Source organism: Sturnira hondurensis, unplaced genomic scaffold, assembly GCF_014824575.4.
Source record: "Sturnira hondurensis isolate 20B ecotype Veracruz unplaced genomic scaffold, ASM1482457v3 Scaffold0015596, whole genome shotgun sequence".
Lineage (NCBI taxonomy): Eukaryota > Metazoa > Chordata > Mammalia > Chiroptera > Phyllostomidae > Sturnira > Sturnira hondurensis.
Genome location: NW_028088227.1, coordinates 10580965 through 10606544, shown reverse-complemented (window position 1 = coordinate 10606544; position 25580 = coordinate 10580965). Strand labels below are relative to the sequence as shown.

General features: G+C 40.8%; 1 protein-coding gene and 1 pseudogene across 1 annotated transcript in view; both read left to right on the top strand.

Moving 5' to 3' along the window:
• The first annotated feature begins 1180 nt into the window (after nucleotides 1–1180).
• LOC119000352 (peroxiredoxin-1-like) lies at nucleotides 1181–4004 on the top strand (annotated as a pseudogene).
• An 11874-nt stretch (nucleotides 4005–15878) lies between these two features.
• SEC63 (SEC63 protein translocation regulator) overlaps nucleotides 15879–25580 on the top strand; it is a 77353-nt gene continuing 67651 nt past the window's right edge. Inside the window, exon 1 of the mRNA XM_037064989.1 lies at nucleotides 15879–16130. Within this exon, the coding sequence (XP_036920884.1) occupies nucleotides 16007–16130 (124 nt within the window). The 5' untranslated portion in view covers nucleotides 15879–16006. The remainder of the gene's footprint in view (nucleotides 16131–25580) is intronic.

Sequence of the window (25580 nt, the reverse complement as noted above, 5' to 3'; positions counted from 1 at the left end):
AAATAAAAATTCCCAGGAAGACTGCAACAACCTGGCTATTGCTTGATTTGAGTACTTCTTGCAACCCCACAGAGCGTGATATTTTTAATGCCCATGGTGATATACCAGGGAGTCATGCCAAAGTTCCAGGGAGCATGCCTCTCAGAAACATAGCTGTGCAGTCATTTTCTGGGAAGATGATTGTACAGTTACTGAGCATCACTCTACGGCCAGTTGATTTTTTGTTTTAAATAGACTTTAGAGCAGTTTTAGGTTCACAGCAAAATTGAGTGGAGAGTGCAAAGAGTTCCTATACACTCCCTGCCTCCTCACATGCACAGGCTCTCCCAGTATCAACATCTGGTATCAGAGTGAATGAAACATTTGTTACAACTGTTGAACCTACATGGACACATCGGACTCGCCCAAAGTCCATAGTTTACATTGGGTTCACTCTTGATGCTGTGTGCTCTGTGGGTTTGGACAAATGGACAATGATGTATATTCAACATTATAGTATCATGGAGAATAGTTTCATGGCCCTAAAAATTTTCTGTGCTCTATCTGTTCACTCCTCCCTCACCCCTGGCAGTGACTGATCTTTTTACAGTCTCCATAGTCTTGCCTTTTTATGTAGCCTTTTTGGTTTCACTCAGTAGTATGGATCTAGGTTTCCTCCTTGTCTTTTCATGAATTGATAGCTCATTTCTTCTTCTCCTTCTCCTTCTTCTTCTTTTAGAGAGAGGGGAAGGGAGGGAGAAAGAGAGGGAGAGAAACATCAATGTGTAGTTGCCTCTCGTGTGCCTCCCACTGGGGACGTGGCTCCCAAACCAGGGTTGTGTCCTGACTGGGAATTGAACCAGTGACCCTTGGGTTTCCAGGCTGGCACTCAATCCACTGAGCCACACCAGCCAGGGCTATAGCTCATTTCTTTTTAGCACTAAATAATAATTCATTGTCTGGATGTAACACAATTTAACCATTCACCTACTGAAAGACATCTTGGTTGCTTCCCAGTTTTGCCAATTTACAAATAAGCTGCTATAAACATCCATGTGCAGGTTTTTGTGAGAAAAAAAACCCTTTTCTGCTTACCTGGGTAAATACCAAGGAGTAGAATTGTTGAATGGCCTGGTAAGCATTGCTCATTTGTAAGTGGACCAAGTGGGCAGCACCGGCTGTGAACATACACCAGAAAAACATGGGCACCTTTCATCCTTGTGTCCACGACGAGCTCCAGGCACTCAGGAACCCAAATCTTACACAAACCCTTGGGTAAAGTCCATTTCCTGGGGCGTTAATTCATCATTTTCACCAGATGCTTAAAGAAACTCTTAAAGGAATACAGTCGGGGTGCCCACACAGGAGATGTGGTTCCCCTTGCCACGGGGCATCCGTTATTGGAAGTGGAATTAGAAAGTAAGAAAACTAACATTCATTCATTGAGAACTTAACCTGTCTTTCACACCTAGAGTGAGCTCCCACATTTTAAAAAACCCACATAAGGCTAAAAACATTTTTGAGAAACCACCAAGCCAACTAGTTTAACTTTATTACTGTATCTTTCATCTTTCAACAGCCCTGTGCTTAGGCATTATTTCCAGGGAAATGACTCAGGATCAGGGATATTACATCGTCTGCATCTGTACGCTGATCACGGGACTGAAATCCAAATGCAGACCTGTTTAGACTCCACTCTCCAATAAGAAAGACAATAATACAAAATTCCTTTCTGCGATGGCTTCTGTGAAGAAGACAGAGCAGCATTCCTATCTGTGGGGAGAAATGGGGTCCTGGCTCCCTCTCTGGGGGGAAACCTAGGGACCCCCACAAGAGGAGGAGAAAATGTCTGAGATAAATCTTGAAAGACAATAAAGACCTGGTTAGGCAGAGAGGATGGGGCAGAGATGGCTCCCAGTGAGGTAATAGCTAGGGATATGGCACAGGGGACGAGAAAGGGGCCGATTCAAAGTTGCAAGCTGGTGCTATGATGCTCATGAGGAATGAGCCTTGCCAGCTCTTGGGGCAACAGGATAAAGACCTGTCATTTAAGATCTTATAAAAAAGAAATTTCAGCCCTAGCCAGTTGGAGCATCATCCTGTACACCAAAAGGTTGCAGGTTCTATTCCTGGTCAGGGAACGTAGCAGGTTTGATCCCTAGTTGGGCGTGTACAAGAGGCAACTGACTGATGTTTCACTCTCATGTTGATGTCTCTTCTCTCTTTCTTTCTCTCTCTCCTTTTTTTCCTGTCTTTCTGAAAAAAATTGATAAACATATCTTTTTGGGTGAGGATTTAAAAAAGAAGAAACTTCAAAAGTGGATTCAAAATAAATAAACTGAACTTTATCAAAGACAACCCATAGAATGAGAAAAAATAATTTTAAGTCATATAAGAGTACCTGGTATGGGACTTTTACCACATTTGTATAAATAATTTTTACAACTCAACAATATAAAAACAAAGAGCCCAATTGTAAAAAGGGCAAAGGAGTTGGACAGACACATCTCTAAAGAGGACGTATGGGTGGCCGATACGCATAGGACAAGATGATCAACACCATTAGTCATTAGGGGCATGACAATCAAAACCATAATTAGTTACCAGCTTATGCCCACTAGGATGACTAAAATAAAAAAGGCAGATAATTAACAAATGTTGATGAAGCTGTGAAGAAATTGTGACCCTCATACATTGCTGAAAGGATTGTAAATGGTACAGCCACTTTAAGAAAGCAGTTTGGCAATTCCTCAAAATATCAAATAGAGTATTTATATGACCCAGCAATTCTACTTGTAGGTCTGTACCCAAGAGAATTGAAAAACACACACGCAAAAACCTGTACGTGAGTGCCACAGGAACATTCAGTCAAATGGTAGAAACAACCCACGTGTCCACCAGCTGATGACTGGGCGAACAAAATGTGCAATGTCCGCATCCTGGAATGTCACTGAGTCAGAAAAAGGAATGACGTATTGATACCTGTTGCGACATGTATGAATCTTGAATTGAAAGAAGCTAGTCACAAAAGGCCACATGTTATATGATTCTATGTTTATGACATATCTCTCTAAAGCAAATCTATTCAGACAGAAAATAGGTTAATGGGTTTTGTGAGTCTTCTTCCTGACCTGCTGGTCTTGGTATTTGTGTCTCAGAGCCTCTGATAGCAAGACGTCTTCAGGAAAGGCTGACACCAGGCGCCCTGCCTTCATCTTCAAAGCTCCGGCTGTTGTGCCAGATGGTCCGTCCACAGGTATCAGCCTCTCTGACCACAGAGGAAAATATGTGGTGTTCCTTTTTCACCCTCCTGATGTTACCTTTCTTTGCCTATGGAGATCATTGCTTTTAGTGATAGGGTGGGAAAATTTAAGAAACTCACCTGCCAAGTGATTGGTGCTTCTGTGGATTCTCACTTCTTCCATGGATCAACACACCCAGGAAAGAAGGAGGGCTGGGACCCATGAACATTCCCTTGGTGTCAGACCCCTCACGCACCATTGCTCACACATCAGGACTATGGGGCCTTAAAGGCTGAAAGCACCTCATTCGTGGACCTCTTTGTCATCGATGAGAAAGGTATCCTCCACCAGATCACCATAAGTGACCTTACTGTCATCCGCTCTGTGGATGAGACTTTGAGGGTAGTTCAGGCTTTCCAGTTCACTGACAAGCACGGGAAAGTGTGCCCAGCTGGCTGGACACCTGGCTGTGATACCAGGAAGCCTGATGTCCACAAGAGCAAAGGATATTTCTCTAAGCAGAAGTCAGCATCGAGCCATTATAGGGTCATGGTGGCAGCGCACAGCCATGGGAACAAAACCTCTCTTTTACTATCATCGTGCTTAAAACACAAGATCTCAGATTTCGGCCAGATGTGGTCTGGGACAGGACGGGCCTTTCCTGCAGGGTTTGGGGAGGCCAGACTTTCTTTTTCTGGAGGAAATGGCCTGAACTTGTGGCGCAGGCCAGCTCAGGTGTACAGTAGTGGGGCATTGCCTTTTATGTTTTGTAATTTCTACTAAATTTGAACTGAGGAAAAAAAAGGAAAGTGGGTTAGTGGCTGTCACAGGTAGAGGGAGATGAGGGAGAATGAGGAGTGACTGGTACTGAGTACTGGGTTTTGGGGAGATGAAATGTTCTGAGATTAGATAATGGTGATGATTACACAACTCTGAATACACTAAAACCCACAGAATTGTACACTTTAATAGGATGAATTTCATAGTATGTGAATTATATCTCAATATACCTGTTGTTAAAAAAAAGGAAGGTGGGAATCATTCCTGAGGCAGAGTTGTCCTAGGCATGCAGCTGTACATGCTGCATGCAGAACAGGCCAAGTGAGGGAGGGACCTTAGGTGATGACCACAGTAATAATTCTAATGCCTAACTTTGTTCACTTTGCAGATATTTATTGAGTACCCACTATTGTCTAGATGCTGGGGATAGAGAAATGAGACAGACAAAATCTCTGTCCTTGTGGAGATTCTGTTCTAATGAGGGAGATAAGCAGTAAGTGAATTAGTTAATATATCACAGTGCTAAGTGTTATTCAGAAAAATAAAGAAGGACAGGGCCTAGAAAAGGGTGGTAGAGGGAGGCACTATGTTAGACAGAGAGGCCTGGGAAGGCCTTTATGAGGTGACATTTGCATAGAGACCAGAACAAAGTGAATTTTGTTGTGCATTTCTTTTCCCTCCCTGGATCTGACAAGTTAGTGTTGGCCGGCGTGGCCCACATCAATGTGCCTTCAGTGGATTGGAAATGATGGCTGATGCTGCAGCATCTTGGCTGGCTATCATTCAGCTCGAGGGGGCACTCTGGGTCTGGCCAATCTGAGTGAGCCATGAGAGCTGGAGACCCTACTGTGACCATAGTCATTCACCCTTCGGCAGCCCAGCAACAAAGCCGGCCCCCACCCCAGGTGCTTGCCCTGGCCCAGGCTGCCACGGTTGCTTTTCCTTGTTTCTGAAGTTGCTCAGCTCTAGTCTTTGCTGGGGGTGGGATTGCTACAACTTCAGCAAAACAGAAAGGTCAAACTTCTAATAGTCTCCTTTTTCAATGGAGAAGCTCAGCCAGATGCCAACTGCAGCCCATGAAGTAATGGCTAGAGGGTCTCACCACTTATCTTCCCAGTTACAGTGAACCATTGACATTCCTAGTGGCACCTGAACCCCTTCTGAAGTTTCGGAACCTCCCACCTTTTGAGGCAGAATGTCTCATCACAGAAGATAAACAACACGGAATACTTTTGCAGTCTGCCTGCAACCAGGCTATGGCTGTGACCCAGGCTCCACCACCTGGACACACCAATACATGCCTTAAACTTCTCTATGCAAATGCAAGAATCCCGTGACACAGTCTATTTTTCATTATCTACATCGTCTGATGTCGTATAGTGTGAACCAGCAAAAAGGAGGAGAAACAAGGGAAAGGGGGAAAAAAGAGTCATTGAAACTTGTTTTAAATAGATGATCCTGACAAGGATTTTTCTCAAGTTAAAGCAGAAAATTCAGTTTCTGAGACTGTAATAATGTGAATTCACCTAGCACCTCTGGTAAGGGGATAGAACATACAAAATGTGATGTGGTTTAAAACAATTACAAAATGGTACATCACAAAATTCAGTATGACAGTCTAATGGAATATTCCCTCATTCAACAAACAGTTTAATGTATAACTTTATGCCAAGACACTATTCTGGGTATTGTGGCACAACAATAACAAAACAAGACTCTAATTTTGTGGAGTTTCATTCTAATGGGAGAAGAAACTCAATAAATAAACAAATTAACACAGAATATATCACCTGGTGACAAATGCTCTGAAGAAAAATAAGAGCAAGACAGGGTCCAGAGGGGAGAGGGGAGAGAATCATAGGGGAAAAGGGGATGGACTCACATGAACAAGTATAAAGGACACATGGACAATAACTAAGGTGGGGGGCGGAAATGGGAGGGGAGGTGGGGAGCATTGGCGGGGCAGGGCTGGGACTATAAGACTAAAAACTGTACTTGAACAAGAATTAAATAAAAATAAAAATTAAAAAAAAAGAAACACAAAAAATAAAAACAGACAAAAAAAAAAGAAAAATAAGAGCAAATAAGGAGATAGAAAAATGAGGGAGGATGCTACATTATGCAGAGACCAGGAAAAGCCTCTCTGAGGAAGTTACATTTGGAAAGAGACCTGAAGGAAGAGACAAAGAGCTGGGGGAAGAACATTCGAGGCAGAGGGATTCACTGTGTGCACAGGCCCCAAGAACAATAAGGAGGCCAGTGTGGCCGGAGTGCTACAACGAGGGGCAAGGGGCAGCAAGGTTCTGATAGAGGTAAGGGGTAGGAAGGTGACTTAAGTCCTTGTAGATCCAATCCCTTGGCTTCTGCTCTGAGTAAGAGACAAAGACTAGAGAATTTTGAGGGAAGTTGCATAACCTTCTAGCTTTATTCACTTTTTAAAATTTATCCATTTGAGAGAAAGAGAGAAACATTGATTTGTTTTTCCACTTATTTATGCACTCATTGGTTCACCCCTGTATGTGCCCTGACTGGAGATCCAACCCATAACCTTGGCATACATATCAGGACTATGCTCTAATCGACTGGGATACCCGGCCAGGGCTCTCCAAGGCTTTAGAAGAATCACACACACACACCAAATCTGAATAAGATCTATGGATTGTATTAGTATCAATTTTCTGATTTTGAGATTGTACTATAGTTTTGTAAGACGTTACCATTGGTGGGATTTAAACTAGAGCATAGGAAATATAGTTAATAATATTGCAACAACTGTGTGTAGTGCTGGTGAAGCTACTTGAAATATTGGGATCACTTTGTAAAGTATATGATTGCCTAACTACTATGCTGTACACCTGAAACTAAAACAAACTAATGTTAAATGTAAACTGTAATTGAAAATAAATAGAGGCCCAGGCTGGGTAGCTCAGTTGGTTAGTGCATTATACCAATGTGCCAAGGTTATTGGTTCAATCCCAGTCAGGGCACATATCAGAATCGACCAATGAATGTATAAATTATTTTATTAACCAATGTCACCCTAATAAATTAAATTTAAAAAATAAAAAAGGAAGAGTGGGGGAGGCAATAAAGATAGAGTAGCTCTTCCTTCTAAGGAGAGAGACTTCAATTCTCCATTTGACTTTTAAAAAACAAACAAACAAACAAATAAATAAATGAATAAAACCAATCAATGTTTTTCTTCCTTTCTTCCGTTCTTCTCTCTCTTTCTCTTTAAAATCAATCAATTAAAAAATAGATATTACCATTGGAGGAGACTAATGGAAGGGTACATGGATCACCTTTATACTATTTTTGCAACTTCTTATTAATCTATAATTATGTCAAAATAAAATGTTAAAAGGAGGAGGAGGAGAAAGGAACAGATGTGAAGAAGGGCAGAGGTGGGAAAATAGGATTGGAAGAGAGTCGGGCAGGATGTGAAATGCAGAAGCCAGCCAAATGAGGTAGGTGTGTCTTTCTGGTACATTTTGTATTAGATCTTAAGAAGGTTTGGATAAAACCATTCCCTGGCCCCTGCCATCTTCATAGGCATTCAAAGAAGATGACAATGTCTCCCACTCATGTACTCCTTTAATAAAGCTCACTTTCAAGGAAATATTGTTAATGTATCCTGGATACATCATTGTTAATGTATTGTTGCTATTATTAGCAACAATGCATTATTGTTAGTGTATTGTTTTTAGCAATAAAATATTGTTAATTGCCTGTAATCTGGAAGCTGGACTTAAAAGTATTCTCCCACTTGTTATTCCCAGTCGCAGCCAGATTGGACTTCATGCTATTTTCCAAATGTGCTCTAGATGATTCCACCTGAATTTTAAAATTTTTTTATTTAAGTCTCAACACCTAATTCAATTGCCATCTCTTTCTTGAGGCTTTCTGATTCTCTCAGCCAAAGGAAATGACCCTTTCCTATAAACTTGCAAATAATTTTATATTTATATCTCTTATAACATTGATCAATTCCTTCTTTGGGTTTTTTCACTTATTGAAATAATTTGTTCTCCTCATTAGATTGTAGGAGAATTTCTGGAGGTCAAAGACTGTCTTAAATGTTCTCGTATTTCCCACACTGGGCAATAGTGTGTGTGACTTCAGTGAGTGTTCAATGTCGAATGACTGAATTTCTTCTCTATAATAATCTGCATGTTTGGAGGTTGGGAGTTACATTCATTCTGGAGTTGGTGGTATTCTTATGTGGTTTACAGTTATTTCATGTACAGTTATTACCACTTGCAAGAATATGCCTTTTACCTCCTCCCCCTGTGGCAAACTCACCTGACATTGAAACATGAAAGAGTGACACATCCTGATTCACCGTATGAATGTGTTTCACTAGGCTTGGCACCTGAGGTATGCAGGTAGTGGAGAAGAAATGTTGTTTGAAGTGTATGGAGTCAGACACTACTCTGTGGAAGATCCTTCTATTTATCAGACTGTGGGGGCGACTTTGCCTGCAAGTGCCCTTGTCCACCACCGATGAAAGTAACACTAGCGAGGCATGATCTGCTTGGGGAGGAGAGGTGGCCAATTTCTCAAAGGAAAAAGGCCAGGAGCCCCTTCCTCCAGGGGCTTTTATTGGGTTGTAATACACAGGAATACAGGTGGTAAGGATCAAACAGTTGATAACATCTCAAAGAAATCTGAGGGCTTAGTCTGAGTCGGTGTCTGTCAGGAAGGGGGTTGCAGAAACTTTGGGAGTCATACTCATTTCCTGCCCAGACCCTTAACATATGAGTGAAAGCACTCTTAGCAAAGCAGGTTTCATGGGACTTTTAGGAATTCTTTCTTATGCCAGATTTACCCTGGATACCGCTCTAACAAGGCAAGGAGCTGCACCAGCATCCACATCATAGGTTTTCAGGCTTAAGTGGATTAGAGCCAGGAAGCGCTTCTCCCAGAGGACACGGGGACTCCGGCTATGTCAGCATAGTGGGGATGGGTGGTGGGTGAGGGGACATCACTTGCTCTTTGTGGCAGCCCCCTGAGTCCTTCCATGATGGCCTCCCAACTGATCGTGTCTGGCTTACCTTGCCCGTCTCTCTGAGGAGCCTGACCCATCATGGACTATCAACCATGTTTTGGGGGCAGGGGGAAGAAACAGAGGCAGTGTTTGCCACCAGAGATAAGCTTTGTCTCCTAAGTGGCTCACATTCTGGAGGTCGCTCACTCATTCTTAGCCATGGGGGGTAGTACAATTCCTGAACTCAGGCAGAGCAGTTCCCAACATCAGATGTTAAAATTCTAAGCAGAATATTTGGTTCTCATTGAGCCTTGTCAAAAAGGAAAGTCTCTTTTAGTAGGAATACACTCAATATGCAGGGTATACAATTATAAATGTATCATACTTTAAAAATTTGGATGAAAATCATGCAAAATAGAATTTATCAGAATTCTTCTGTCTATAAAACATACATTTATAGCAGTTTACAATAATTATAAATATTAATTTTTTAGTAGCCTTTATTTTTTAGAGCAAAGTTCGGTTCACAGAAAAATGAAGTGGAAGGTACAGAGATTTCTCATGTACTCTCCTCCCACTCATGCCTAGACCCCCATTATCAACGTCCCCCACCAGAGCTCTGCATACGTTACAACCGAAGCACCTATGTTGGAGCATCATTATCACCCGTAGTCCATAGTAAGTACTAACTTTTGTACCTAATTTTATATTCTTTTTTCTTAATTAGGGGCCCTCAATTTTATAAGCTTCAGGACCCAGAAATATTGGCTTTTCAACAAGATAACCTAGTTTTTTCTGAAGTTCCAATTCTACTGAGGATTTTTTTCTTCTTACTCAAATATCTATACCTTTGAAATTGTCCAGAGTGAACTCTTCCGTTTATTTATGGCTGCTCTTTCAGGTTATAGTTGAATCTGGGTGAGAAATTTCACTAAGTGCTATTTTATGGCTCACTTTGCAATGTCAGTCATTTTTCTTCACTAAGTAATTTAGATGTGTCAGTGATGCATAAAATTAATTCATAAAGAAATGACCCGAATTTGTTGACACATCATTGACAGCTCGCTTCAGTGCAATAAATTTTCAGCTTTGCAATGACAAAAGTAGGGATAGAAGAAGAACAGTAGGTGTTGACAAGTCCAACACACTCATGAGAAGTGAGGAGCCCAAATACACGTGGCTCTAAATACTGAATGAAAGCCATAGAGTTCAGCTGCTCTTAAAACTGTTATCATGGTTTCAGAGTTGAGCGTAAAGTCCTTCTAATGTCTTTCTAACCCACACCTCTCTTCACATTCTATCCAAGCGTGAGACTGGGGTTTCATTGGGTCCTGAGGGCCTTGAGGGGTGTCTATGGGATGAAATTGCAATTGTTAGTACCTTTCATCTAGTCAACTTGTGTAGGCTATGATTTGAATTTGCAACTGAAATAATGTTGTGGAAGATTTTTGCCAATCACAAATGTTGTAGAAATGTTACTTTGCTGATGTTACTGTTGCCGTCATGATGGGGGTTACATTTCATCTTTACTAAAGACTGATAAAAAATAGGTTCATTTATATCAGAAGAGATTTAACTCTTAATGAAGGAAACCCTGACTCTGAAACAAAGTAATTAGGGGGTTAACATTAAAGATTTTTCCTAGGCTTTGGCACTGAAGGTTATTGTAAGGCGAGGAGAGGGGAAAAGACTGGAAAACTTATATGTGTCTACTTAATAATTCAGTTCTTTTGTCTTTTTGAGGCTAACTCCATTAAGCAGAGAATTAATGTTGATTATGACCACACAAACATGTTTGGGTATCTATAGAAGTAAGTCAACACCAGTAGTACAAAGATGACTTGCAATGAAGGAAAGATTCACTCTAAGGAAAAGGCAAATTATTAAAAGGATCCTAAAAATAGTCAGTTTCTCTATACTTGAGCAGAAATATCTACCTGGCAATTAAAATGAAATTGAGTAAAGTATTCGTTTACAGACACACATATGGAGACAATGCAAAGATGTCTTTAAACGCATACTATTAGAGTAAGATATGGTTGTAGCTCTGGTTCTGCCATGTGCACTTACTTTTAAATATGTGTATTTCATTAAGATGATCTCTTGAAAGAAACAATTATAGCTTGAAAACAATTGTAGCTTGAAAACATCACAATGAATCAGAAATTGTGATTAATTAAAGGTATAAGTCAGGTTTGCTTTGGAGAATATTTGGGTGATCTGAGTTTATCTATGTTCAATAATGTTAAGTTGTAGGTGAAATGTGTTTATACCTTTGAAAATAGAAAATACACTTTCAACTTTTTAATCTGCTTTGGTAAAAAAATATTAAAAAATATTATTGGTCTGGAGGTTAGCAAATAAATGCAATTTGTTCAAAATGTTGTTTCATGGTTCAGTTCTGTTCAAGCCACATTTATGCATGATCCCAAAGCTTCAATGAAAAGAGGATTATTGCAGAAAAAAAGTCTAAAGTGAACTATATATCATTAATAATTTATATTGCCACAAGATTATAAAAGTGATTATCTTTACGCAAATGCTGAATAAAACACATAATCAGAGTAATAAAAACAATTTGTTCAGCATTACTTTTTATATTTTTTGTTTTTAAAATTTTAAATATATTTTATTGATTATGCTATTATAGTTGTCCCATTTTCCCTCCCTTATTCCCCTCCACCCTGATAAGTACTCCAGCCAGCAGGGTCCATGTGTTGTGGCTGTGATGAATAAATTCACATGGACTACAGAAGTCCTGTGGAGAAAAAGGGACAGCATTGCCACTGTCTGAGTGAAAGAGGGCCCCAACCTCTGCCTGGACAGGCTTTTATTGCTTTCCTGGGTACATTACATAGAGGATAGTCCTCATTTATTATGCATAGTTTCACTTTAGGTGGTTACCTTTTATAGATAACAAAGAAAAGAATGTTGCTGATTACTTCAAAGAGAAGAATGTTTGCAGATGGCAGGAGAAAAGTGGTTGAACTGGTTACACTCCATACTTGGGAGGTTTAGCATAGATTTTAGGAAGTTACTTTAAAATATGCAGTAAACATTTGATGTCTCAATTCAGGGTGAGGAAGTTTTAGCAAACAGCAAGCCTCCAAGCAGCCTAGGTAAAATGCAGGCCTGATTCCCCATGGAAAACCGACCCATGGGCTTGCTTCCTGTGTGCTGACTTGCACCCTGCTGGCTTTCCGAATCAGGGGCTGGGCTACATTTGCCATGCCACACAGATAGGTTCCCTATGCTGCCCTGCACACTCCTTCCCACATGCATTGCCCCCTACTTTTAGTTCATGTCCATGGGTCATACATGTAAGTTCTTTGGCTTCCACATTTCCTATACTATTCTTAACCTCCCCCTATCTATTTTCTACCTACCATTTATGCCTCTTATTCCCCCATTCTCCACTCGCCTTCCCCACTGATAACCCTCCATATGGTCTTCATTCTGTTCCTGTTTTAGTTGTTTGCTTAGTTCATTTCTATTTTTGTTTTAAATTCAGTTGTTGATAGTTGTGAGTTTACTGTCATTTTACTGTTCATATTTTTTATCTTCTTTGTTTAGATAAGGCCCTTCAACATTCACATAATATGGGCTTGGTGATGATGAACACCTTTAACTTGACCTTATCTGGGAAGAACTTTATCTTCCCTTCCATTCTACATGAAAGCTTTGCTGGATGGAGTAATCTTGGATGTAGGTCTTTGGATTTCATGACTTGGAATACTTCTTTCCAGCCCCTTTTTGCCTACAAGGTCTCTTTTGAGAAATCAGCTGACAGTCTTATAGGCACTCCTTGTAGGTAACTGTTTCCTTTTCTCTTGCTGCTTTTAAGATTCTCTCCTTATCTTTAATCTTGGTTAATGTAATTATGACGTGCCTTGGTGTGTGTTTCCTTGGGTCCAACTTCTTTGGGACTCTCTGAGCTTCCTGGACTTTTTGGAAGTCTATTTCCTTCACCACATTGGGGAAGTTCTTCTTCATTATTTGTTCAAATAAGTTTTTAATTTCTTGCTCTTTCTCTTCTTTTTCTGGTACCCGTATGATTTGGATGATGGAATGTTCAAAGATGTCCTTCAGGTTCCTTAGCCTCTCTTCATTTTTTTTAATTCTTGTTTCTTCATTCTGTTCTGGTCGAATGTTTCTTTCTTCCTTTTGGTCCACATCATTGATTTGAGTTCCAGTTTCCTTCCCATCACTGTTGGGTTCCTGTACATTTTCCTTTATTTCATTTAGCATAACCTTAATTTTTTAATCTAATTTGTGACCATATTCAACCAATTCTGTGAGCACCCTGATTACCAGTGTTTTGACTTTGAACTGTGCATCTGATAGGTTGGCTATCTCTTTGTTGCTTAGTTGTATTATTTCTGGAGCTTTGATCTGTTCTTTCATTTGGGCCTTTTTTTTTTTTTTGGTCCTGGTGCACCTGTTAGTAAGGGGCAGAGTCTTAGGTGTTCACCAGGGTGGGGCATCCCACATGGCTGTGTTGTGACAATGTATGTGGGGGAGGGGTCTGAGAGGGAACAGTGCTGCTTGCTCTGCTCTTTGCCAGTTTTCATTCACTTTCCCTGCCACCCACAATCAAATTGGGCCCTTCTGGTGCTAATTCCTGGATGAGTGGGTTTGTGTACATTCTAGGACCCTGTGGGTCTCTCCCACAAACTCTCCTGTGAGGCTGGGACTCTCTCCCACTGTTGCCTCAACCCCCAAAGGTGTTTTCAGTCAGAGATTTGAGGCTCTATTTCCTGGCCCTGAAACCCTGGGTTGTGGGGTCTGTCTCTCTCCCCAGTTGTTCCTCCCAATTGATCTGCATGCAAATGTAGGATTGCCTGGTCTGCAAGCTGCTGCCTCCCCTAGTCTGCAAGCTGCCACCTTGCCTCAAGTCCTCTCCACCTGGCTGCCCATCTCCACCCCTCCTACCGGGCTGGGTGAGTGTTTCTTCTTTAACTCCTTGGTTGTTGGATTTCGATACAATTCAATTTTCTGTCAGTTCTGGTTGGTTTTTGTTTTTAAATTTGTTTTTGTCCTTGTTTTGGTTGTGTGAAGAGGCACAGTGTGTCTACCTATGCCTCCATCTTGGCCGGAAGTCCTGTTCAGCATTTTTAAAACCTGGGAAGACTTTACAAATTCAACATAAACAAAAGAAACTTTAAGATTCTACCAACCTCAGCTGAGCCAATTTTATGACTAATTTGTTTCTGAAGCAAGACAAATTGTTCTGGGCACCTCAGCATTGGGTGATTATAATACTGTGCTGACTTCATAGTCCACACCCCTTCCTCTCATTTCCATGTTTTATTTTTTCCCCTCTAAATAGTCTTAGAAAACTTTATACAAAAAAAAAGTGAGAAGGGAAATGCAGAGAAAATGATTTGCTGAAATTTCCTTTCAAATGGGGAGGTAGAACATTACAAAGGGAAGAGAGACTCCATGCAAACAGTCTATTACGAAGGAAAGCATTACTGATAATGAGAAACACTAGTTTTGAGGACATGATATAAAAGATGATATATGACCATATTTCTCTTCCAACAATGAAAGATATAGTAAAAGGAACTCAGTAAATAGAATATAAAGTCTTAAAATGACTTTTTGAAATACAGTGTAATATGTGGTATATGCTTATTACATAGCTTTTGCTTTGAAAGGCATTTTCAGTGTAATTCCCTTTAATCTTCACAACCACTCTTTGAGGTATGGGTCGAGTGAGCCTTTCCTTTTCATCCACAGCAGGGAGATGGAAACTCTGGGCTGCATGGGATTACAGGGTCATTCCCAGATCAAGGGCACCGGCTCTTTCCACTCTCAGCCCAGCGGACATACCTGTCTCTGGGATCTCACAGCCAACAAAAGAAAGGCTTCTTAGAGAAACTGCTCCTCCAGCGGTTCCTCCTTAAAGCGCATATTCCTGCCCACATCTTACGGGGAGTGCCGGCTGCTCTCAGGAGGGAAATTTTAAGATCCAGGACAAGGCGGTGGTCAAGGGCACTGGCTTTGAGGCATCAGAGTGATCTGAGTTTGAATCCCCACATTGCGTGATTTTAGGCAATCTAAGTCTTAATTTCCTCATTTGGATAGTGAGCATGCTCTGATTTTTTTCCAAGGGGTTACTGACAATTAAATGACATAAAGCAATCAAGGTCTCAGCCTACTGCCTGGGTTGAAGAAACGCTGTTGGGAGGCTATAAATATTAACTCTGGGATGGAGGTCAGCATCTCTAACTGCTTGGGGAATGTCCCATTTGCAAAATGGGCGCAGTAGACCTCAGTCTTTTAATAACAAACAATACTTTGCAAACAAAACCCTCTCCGGCCTCTCCTGTGCCGCTCTATTCTGCATGGCCCTTGTTTCCAGAATTTTGGGACTGGAGGAGTGGATCCATAACCTAAGAGACCATTATTATTAACCAGGTAAATTAAAAAGCAAGAAAGCAGGACAGGGTGAGGTAGGGATAGGAGAGAAGGGGAGGCAAGAAAGTTCTGCTCAGAATAGCTGCGACCCCAGTCCCAGCCAGGTGAACCGCCCGCATCCATTACTAGGCGCAGAAGCCTTCGCTGGGACTCGACAAACCGACCCCCTGGACCCGGGATGGGTCAATGGGAAAGGAAGCAAAGAAAGAAGGTAAAAGGACTCCAGGGTTAGAAACGGTCCTAGGGTAGAATCTAGAGAAGCTTAAGGGGCGGGGCTACTGTTTCAGGGCGGGGCCAAGGGCGGGACCTAGTGGAGTTTCACGGCTGCGCGCGCGCCACGTCTCCCTTAGCAAGCGTGTGAAGGAGAGACAGGGGTGGGACTAGCCTAGAGGGGCGGGAACTGTTTTTTCTCGCGAGAGCTGGCGACGGTAGCGGTGGTAGCGGCGGTGTGTCCGTGAGAGTAGCGTGGGGGTGGGGAGGAGAGGCGGCGTCGGCGTCCAAGCTACGCCACACGGGGTCGGGACGCTCGGTGGCAGAGCGCTGAGTGGGGTCGTGGGGGTGGTGGTGAGACGAGGGAGGCAGAGGTGGGTGTGTCATGGCGGGGCAGCAGTTTCAGTACGATGACAGCGGGAACACCTTCTTCTACTTCCTTACCTCCTTCGTGGGGCTTATCGTGATCCCGGCCACATACTACCTCTGGCCCCGAGACCAGAATGCCGGTGAGTTCCTCTTGCAGCTGCCCACAGACCTGCTCAGGCCCCCTCCGGGAGGGGCCGCGCCGCTCCCACCCGCTTGGCCCAGTCCAGCTCGCCGCCGTCCGGGTTGATAGCGCCGTGCCCGGGCCCCACCGGCGGCGGACGCGATAGCGGGCCGCGCGAGCGCTTCCCTCGGTGGCTCCCCGGGCTGCTCACCACCCTGCATTGTCTTCCTCAGGAGTTTCCCTTCGCACCCTCTTCGGTTCTGTTCTGGACGCTCTTTACAGCCTCCTCCAGTCTCTTTGTCTTCTCCGCCTCTGGTTTTTATTATGTATTTTTTTTTAATGGAGAAAGCAGGATGGGATGAGAGATTGGGAGTGGGATGAGAGAGAAGAGTTAGCAAAGGAGGAAGCCGAAGACGCAGGCACAACTCTGAGCCCTCAAACCATGGTCCTCTTCCTCCCACACCCCCGTTTTCCCTGTCGCAGCTGTCGTTACAGATGTTCTGGGTGCCGTCTGAGCTGGGTGGCATGTTTAGGATTCCAACATAGCTCACCAGCCGCCCCTCCCCCTGTCCCTTTCCCTGTTGCTTTCTCATTTGTTAACTCACACTTGTGGTGGTTATTCCCCTTAGCAAAAATAGGCTTTTCTCTATTTTCCTTTTCTTTGGCATTTCCTGTTTATAGCGCAAAAAGTGCAAGTACGAAGGTTTAAGGCTTGCAGGTAGTTTCTCCTATAAGTAGTTAGGAGACAGCTGGTTCTTTTGCTATTAGTTACAAGTCTTTTCACATTAAATAACATCGGATTAGAACACAAAATAATATAGATTCTAGTCAAGGCATTTTATGTTTGGCTAATACTTGGATTCCATTTGTTTCACTCTGCTAGGAAATATGGCAGGTGATATTCTTGAAGCTGATGGAACTGTAAGGCCCTAGTGGGTTACTTGTGGAAGCGTTAACAGTAATTAGTAGGCTTTGAGTATTAACAGTAACTAATACATTTTGAGTATTAACAGCATTTAGGGAGAGCTTCTATTCCCAAGAGCTATGTTAACTTGATTCAGTATCTTCCCTCAACTTGGGTGTGGTGGAGGTCTAGGTTGTACTCTACTTTGGGGAAATAACACTGAAGCACTGAATCGGCTCAGAACTTGTGCTTGAAGACTGATTCATTGCTTTACATAATGGAACTAAATTAAAATTGAATGTAGGATAAATAATAAAGGATTCCATTCTTTTGTACATTTAACCACAATTTAAATAAGCATTAGGTGCAGAATTCAGACTAAAGTTACCTGTTTTCTCATTCAGTGGACAGTTTATGGAAAATGGATTGTGGCCTGCTGTACCTTATTTTCCTAAGTTTACTTAAATTCTCTGGGTTCTTTGAACAGCAGTTGTGTATAAATGATGAAGTCTTAATATTGTAATGGTTTCCCTTTATCTGCAAAACCTAGGCCATTCTGGTAATTTTTTTAAAGGTTTTATTTATTTAGAGCGAGGGGAAGAGGGGGAAAAGAGATAGAGGGAAACGTGTGAAAGAAACATCTATCAGTTACCACTTGCATGCCCCACTAGGAACCTGGCCCACAAATCTGGCATGTGCCCTGACTGGGAATTGAACTCATGATCTTTCATTCTGCAGGCTGATGCTCAACCCTCTGAATCATGCCAGCTAGGGCAGTGTTCTGATAATTTTATTTCAAGTAAAAAGAGTGCATTTTTCTGTGCAGTAGTTTATCACTTATCACCTACTTGTATTTACAGTTGGTTGTGTGGAAGACAAAAGGGTATTGGGAGAGTAGGTAGGTTTGGTTTGAGTGTTGCAAAAAGTTGCCCTGATTTCAGAAATTAGTCATTTTAATGTTAAATGTTCATGGTGGGTTTTGTATTATAAAATTTGCCTGGTAACATATCAGCGATTTTCAGCTGGTGTGCCACAAGAATTTTGAAAACATGCAGTACCTGACTATTTAGTCAGGAGCACTGACTTCTTTTCTCCTAGGTTATCAAGTAAGAAAATGACAACAACCAATGCAACAGTAGCTGTCCAGTGTGAATAAATCAAAATTATACCTATTTTTTTAGTCAGATTGGCAAAAGATATGACTAAATCATTTTTTGGTGTGCTACAGAATTTTAATAATTAGTTATGAATGCCATGAGATGAAAAAGGTTGAAAAGTGCTGACATATCATAGGCAGGTCATACTTTAGCATATAGTTGGTTTTTGGAAAAGTGGTAGGGGGTTAATATTGATGGTAAGTTAATATGGACTTCAAGTGTAAGTTTACTTAATCCTCCTAAAAATACAAGGAAATAGGTACTATTAATAACACCTTCATTCTTACATGAAGAAACTAGATCAGAGAGCTTAATTAACTTTCCTGTGTGGTGGAGCCAGGTTTGCTCAGCTTCCAAGCCCTCTGTCGTTTCCATATTGCTAGATGAAAAGTTAAGTGTTTATCTGTCCCTTCTTCACATCTGGCTCTCTGCTTGTGACTTCAGTTAGTTAGGAGATGTGCACATGTTGATGTATTTGTTTGGTCTTGTCCCAAGTTGCATTATAAAAATTAAGGTGGATTTAAATGCTGTTCTAATAATCATGAAAATTGGTGGACACTACTTGGATTTTTTTTGTGTTTCTAACATAATAGAGTTGTTTCTTTAGAATTACAGTGGTATTAAAGGAATGTTTTGTCATAGTGAGTTTTTCCTCGAAGTCCAGTTGCAGTGTCTTGAATATCACAGAGAAATCTTTTTTTAAAGCTATTACTTTATTTATTTACTTATTTAATTTTGGGGGAGACATTGACTAATAAAATTGTATAGGTTTCAGGTGTACAATTCTGTAATACATCATCTGTATGTTGTATCATGTGTTCACTGCCTGAGTCTTCTTCCATCACCATTTATCCCACTATACTGTCTTCTGACTCCACCCACCCTTCTTTCCTTCTGGTAATCACCATATCATTGAGAAATCTTTTTAAAAAAATATTTTTATTTAATTATTGTTCAAGAGAAATCTTGAATTATAGATTTACTCAAAGCTCTACAAAACAATTTTTTCATATGTTTGCCACAAAATAATTTAGTGGCTTGTACCAACAGGAGACTACTTTTAAGCTTTATGCTTCTCACTTAAAAAATCATCATATTTTGCTGTTATGGTATTTATTTGTTTGTTCATTGGAGCTTTTTTATACCCTCTGGGGCTTTTGTTATGATGGGAATGTACTGTCTTTCTAAAATCTGAGAAGTTCTGAAGTATATCTCTCCTCAAAGATTTTGAATACGGGATGTGGACCTGTAATAGTGTTTTTCAATAATAAATAGGGTATTTTAATATTTGATTTTGAAACTTATTTTAGTTCTGTGAAATTAAGTAGCAATACAAAAATGTAGGCATATGATTTTTGAATTTCAGAGTTCTTATTGGCAATCTTGAGTTTTCAGTGATACCCTCTGTATGAAGGCAATGAAAGATTTTCTTTGCCAGCAATTACACAACCTTAAAGTTCAGTTTACGTAATCTTTATTTTTGTTTTTTTAAAGATGGCAATTTTGGGGCTCTCAGTTTCATGGTGGATAGTTGTTTTAGTGTAGTTCATTTGGAATTGTTGGACTCTAAAGAAACATGGCACCATTAAACAGATTGTAAAATCAAGGTTCAGAAAAATAGAAGTAGCTTGGTCATTGGCATATTTGACATATTAATTGAAGTTACTCTGTTATCGGAAACATTACCAGTGGGATCCTTTCACTTTGCTGTTTGTTCTTTGGGGCTAAGTGTATTAATACCTCTTTTATTAGTTGAAGGGTCCTATTTATTGTACTCTTGGTTGTTTGCAAAGTGGCTGAATAAGATGACTGAATACTTTTCCAGATCACATGGACAAAAGCTGTATGTGAAATAATAACATGGAGGGTGTAGATTACCTTAGAACAGTAGTTCTCAATCCTGGCTACACATTAGAATTACTTGTTTAAAATACTTACTTATATTCCCAAAATATTGTAAGTTTTTTAGAAGGTTCATGTGTGATTATAAGTTGTAGCTAGCTTGAGAAGTGCTGCTCTAGCTTTGAGAAATGCTGCTAAGAGGAGAACTTCCTTTTGAGGAAGAACTGGTTTAAGAGAACTGGTCTTTTGATGGTATTGTCACTTTTGGGAGGTTAGTGTATTGCTTTTGCTATATGCTCTTTGCTTTTAAAAAAACCCAAACCCTCTAATGTTTTAACCTTTTTAAAAATATATTTTTAATGTATTTTTAGAGAGTGGAAGGGAGGGAGAAAGAGAGGAAGAAAAACATCAGTGTGTGGTTGCCTCTTGCATGCCCCTTACTGGGGACCGGGCCCACAACTGAGGCATTTGCCCTGAATGGGAATTGAACCTGCAACTCTTTGGTTTGCAGGCCAGAGCTCAGTTCACTGAGCCACATCAGCCAGGGCTAATGTTTTAACTTTTTTGTTTTAGAAAGCCAAGGAGCACTTATGGTACAATAATGCTGTAAAGTTTGTAGTTGAAGCCAAATATTTTTGTAAAAAAAAAACTAACAGTATAGGCTTACAGTGACATATGACAAGAGAAAATAACTGCTTGTAATTTTTAGAATTTCAAATAAGAGCATGCTTTTATTCTTTCATAGGTTAAGGATTATAGATTCTTTGAATCAAGATAAAATATATCATTACTTTTTTCATGTTTTAAAACTTTTTTATTATTTATGCTATTATAGTTGTCCTGATTTTTTCTGCCTTAGCCCTTCTCTGCCCAGTACCCCCACTTCCTCAGGCGGTCCCCACGCCATTGTTCATGTCCATGAGCATGGGTCATGTGTATAAGTTTTTTGGCTACTCCATTTCCTATACTGGGAATATCCCCATGGCTATTTTGTGACTACCTATTTGTACATCTTAATCCCCTAACCTCCTCACCCCTTCCCCCACATCTGCCTCCCATCTGGCAAGCACGAAAAGGTTCTCCTTATCCACGAATTTGTCTCTGTTCTTTTTCTTTGCCTAGTTTGTTTTTTAGATTCAATTGTTGGTAGATATGTATTTTTGCCATTTTATTGTTTTTAGTTTTGATCTTCTTTTCTTTTAGTAAGTCTCTTTGACATTTCACATAATGATGATTTGGTGAGAATGAACTTTTTGGTTTTCCCTTGTCCCGGCAGTTCTTTATTTGCCCTTTAATTCTAAATGATAGCTTTGCTGTGTAGAGCAGTCTTGGCTATAGGTCCCTGCTTTTCATGACTGAATATTTCTTGCCAATTCCTTCTAACCTGCAGTTTCTTTCAAGAAATCAGCTGACAGTCTTATGGGAACTCCCCTATAGATAACGAACTTTTTTCCCCTTGCTGTATTTAAGATTCTCTCTTTATCCTTTCGCATGCATTTTCATTATGATGTGTCTTGGAGTGGGCTCTTTATATCCACCTTGTTTGGGACTTTCTGTGCTTCCTAGAGTTGCATGTCTATTTCTTTCACCAAATTAGGGAAGTTTTCTTTCACTATTTTTTCAGATAGATTCCCAATTGCTTTTTCTCTTTTTCTGGCACCCCTGTGTTACAAATGTTGGACATCTTGAAATTATCTTAGAGGCTGCTTATACTACCCTCATTTTTTTGGATTCTTTTTTCTTGTTGTTCTGATTGGTGGCTTTTTGTTTCCTTGTGTTCCAAATCATTGATTTGATTCTCAATTTCATCCTCTCTACTGTTGTTTCCCTGTAAATTATTTACTTCAATTAGTGTATCCTTTGTTTCTGACTGGATCTTTTTTTGTGCTGCTGAGGCCCTCACTAAGTTCCTTGAGCATTCTTATAACCACTGTTTTGAACTCTGCATCTGATTGCTTATCTCCATTTTGTTTAGCTCTTTCTGGAGTTTTGATCTCTTCTTTCATTTGGGCCATGTTTCTTTGTCTCCTTGTTTGGGCAGCCTCCCTGTGTTTGTTTCCATGTATTAGATAGAGCTGCTTTTACTTCATGTCTTGGTACTGTGGTGTAATGTAGTAGGTCTCCTATAGGGTCTTTTGGCACAGCTGCCCCTATTACCCAGGCTGGGTACTGGAGGTAAGCCCTTTGTGTGGCCTGAGTACATGCTTCTCTTTTAATTGAGCCTTGGTTGCTGTTGGCAGATGAATCAGCTGCAAGGGTTGTCTGTGATCACTTACCAACAACCTCCACCCTGTGTGGAGGGTCATTGTGGAGGATCATCTGTGCGGGGGCAGGATGGTGGTGCTCTGATATGGTCTGTAGCTGTCTTCTAGGTGCCCTGGCCCTGGGGTTTTTCTTTTTTTTTTTTTTAAAGATTTTATTTATTTATTTGTTTATCTTTAGAGGGGAAAGAGAGAGGGAGAGAAACATCAATGTATGGTTGCCTTTCGTGCGTCCCCTGCTGGGGGTTGGCCTGCAGGGAACCGGCCTGCAACCCAGGCATGTGCCCTGACTGAGAATTGAACCGTGATCCTCTGGTTCGCAGGCTGGCGCTCAATCCACTGAGCTACACCAGCCAGTGGCCCTGGGGTATTTCAGATAGAGCAGGCCAAGGCCGTCCCCTACCTGTGTTTTGCCTGGGGCCACACTGCCTGAGCTACAATGTAAGATGGCTACTACTTGTGCTGGGCTTGGAGATTCCCAGGGGAAGCCAAGGTATGAATCTGGGCTGGCTGCTGCTAGTGCTGGACCTGAGGCTGAGGCCAGCTATTGCTTGTTTGAGTGGATTTGGGAAGTTGTGAAGCATGAGCTAAGACCAGCCATTCATATGGAAAAGCAGCTTGGGTGCCCCAGTAAGTTGGGTGCGGCAGAGGCAGAGTCTTTGGGAATCTCGGAGGCTAGTCAAACAGTGTTAGACAGGTTAATGGAGTCTCAGATATGACACCAGCTTCCTGGCTCAGTGGCTCTGTGTGGGGAGGGCTCAGAAAAGGGACAATGGCTTCTGTTTACCTTGTTGCCAGATACTTCAGTTTCTCTCAGTATGCCACTGTTGCCTTTAAAGCCACTATCCCAGTGCCAGAGCTCAGAGGGAGTGAGTCTGAATAGGTGAGTCCGTGTGTGTCTTCTTTAAGAGGAACTGTGTGGGGGCTTCAGAAATTTCTTCCACTGACTTAATCCCTGCTAGTTTTTGCAGCCAGAAGTTGTGGAGATTTATCTTCCTGGAACTGAAATCCTGGGCTGGGGGGCCTGGTGTTGGGCTGGGATTCCTTGCTCCCAAGATATCCTTTATGTATTTTTATCTACCATATGTGGGTGTGGGACCAGCCTGTTCTGTGTCTACGCCCCTCCTACCAGTCTGGATGGATGTGGTTTCTTTAATTCTGTAGTTGTCACACTTCCATTCAACTTCATTTCTGGATGGTTCTGAGTGATGGTGGTTCTATATTTTAGTTGTAATTTTGATGTGGTTGTGTGAAAAGGTGAGCCATGTCTGCCTACACTGCCATCTTAACCAGAGGTCCCTCAAGTTTTTATTTTATGTTTTAAATTTATTTTTTAATTATAGTTGATATACAGTATTATATTAGTTTCAGGTATACCACATAGTGATTAGACATTTATATATTTAATGAAGTGATCACCCCAATAAATCTCATATCCATTTGGCAACATACATAGTTATTATTGATACAATATTATTGACTATATTCCCTATGCTGTACTTTACATCCCTATGACTATTTTTGGAACTAGCAATTCATACTCCTCAATTCCTTCAACTTTTTCTTCCATCTTGCCTAACTAACCCTGTTCCCATCTGGGGCCACCAGTGTGTTCTCTGTATCTATGATTTTGTTTCTGTTATGTTTGTTTGTCTATATTGTTTTTTAGATTCCACATATAAGTGAAATCATACAGTATTTATCTTTTTCTTATTTCACTTAGCACAATACCCTCTAGGTCCACCATGTTGTTGCAAAGGCAAGATTCCATTCTTTTTTTATGGTTGAGCCGTATTCCTTGTATGTACATACTATATCTTCTTTATCCATTCGTTAGTCTATAGGCACTTAGGTTGCTTCTCCATCTTGGCTATTGTAAATAATGCTGTAATGAACATAGGGATGCATCTATCTTTTCTAATTAGTTTTTTGGATTTCTTCAGATAAATAATGCAGAAGTGGAATTGCTGAAAACTTACTGATTAACCTTACTCCTTGATCATTTTCAATACTCACTGTGTGCTATTAGGCACATTATTTAACTTCTATGCATTTTAGTTCACTTGTCTGTAAAATAGTGATGGTAGTTATCTGTTTCATAGAATTAAGTAAAGTGGGGATTAAACAGATATATGGAAAGTGTTAGAGAAGTGTCTGGCACGTAGTGGGGCTATTAGCTACTACTGTTTTTGCTGGTTACATAATCTTTCTGGAACAATTTCATTGGGAGTTTATGTACTCAATTTTTTTTTATTGTTTGAAAGGATTAGTGAAACTTCTTTAAAAAGTTACATTTATTTTTCTTTGCTTGCTCCCTCTCCAGTGGTGTCAAGAGTTCCGGCTCTCTGACCTGGGAATGTGAGTAGGAGTCCACTTTCAGTGCTTAGTAGTAGAGTAAGAGAACTCTGAAAAGTTAGAAGATTTGTTTTTAACTTTCAGCCTGGTGCCTTTTAGTTATTTCTGAACTCTCTGCCTCATTTTGTAGGGGTTGTAATAATAACTTGCCCTACCTACTGAAGAAGTGATTATGAGAAGCCAAGAAATAAATTTATATAAACAAGCCTCCAAAACTAAATGTACTATAGAAATTGCTTTATTTAGCAAATATTTTTAGAGTATTAACTTTGTACTAGATACAGCTTCTAGGTGATAAGTGAGATTTTTAAGTGTGTATGCTTTTTTTTTCTTAGTAAGTGGCACATAGCCAGTGCAGAAGAGCACAAAGAAACAGAACCAAAATTGTAATTCCATCACCTAAGGCTAATTAAATATTTTGGTGTATGCCACCCCTGTGGGGATGACTTCAGACATAATTTCTCCTCTTGTGCAGGAAGGCCCCACATCTCCCCCCAGTCTGAGAGGGATAATTGTGATCCTACTTATTTTAGCTCTGCTGGTGTTTATTGCATGTTTACTAGCCTCAAGGTGGGTAGTACCAAATGCATTCACAGTGGCACTTTGAGCCAGATTTGTGTGTTATCCTAGTTTTACCCTTGCTCTCTAGGTAACTAAATTGCCTAAAGCCATATAGCTACTAGGTAGAAGATTGGGTGTTGGACCTAAATCTGTTTTATGTCAGAGATTCTCTTGTTAGCCACTACACTATACTGCCTCCTGTAATTAATATAACATGTTATAATAAGCATTCAAATGGCAAGTGGAAAGTGCTCTGGGAGTACAGAGGAAGGAGTGAATAATTCTGTTTTGGGATTTAGGTGTTTCATGCAGAGGAGAGATGATTTGCAATATATCTTACAGGGTAAATGGGATAAGAGTATTGTAGGTATAGGGGAAAGTGTATGCAA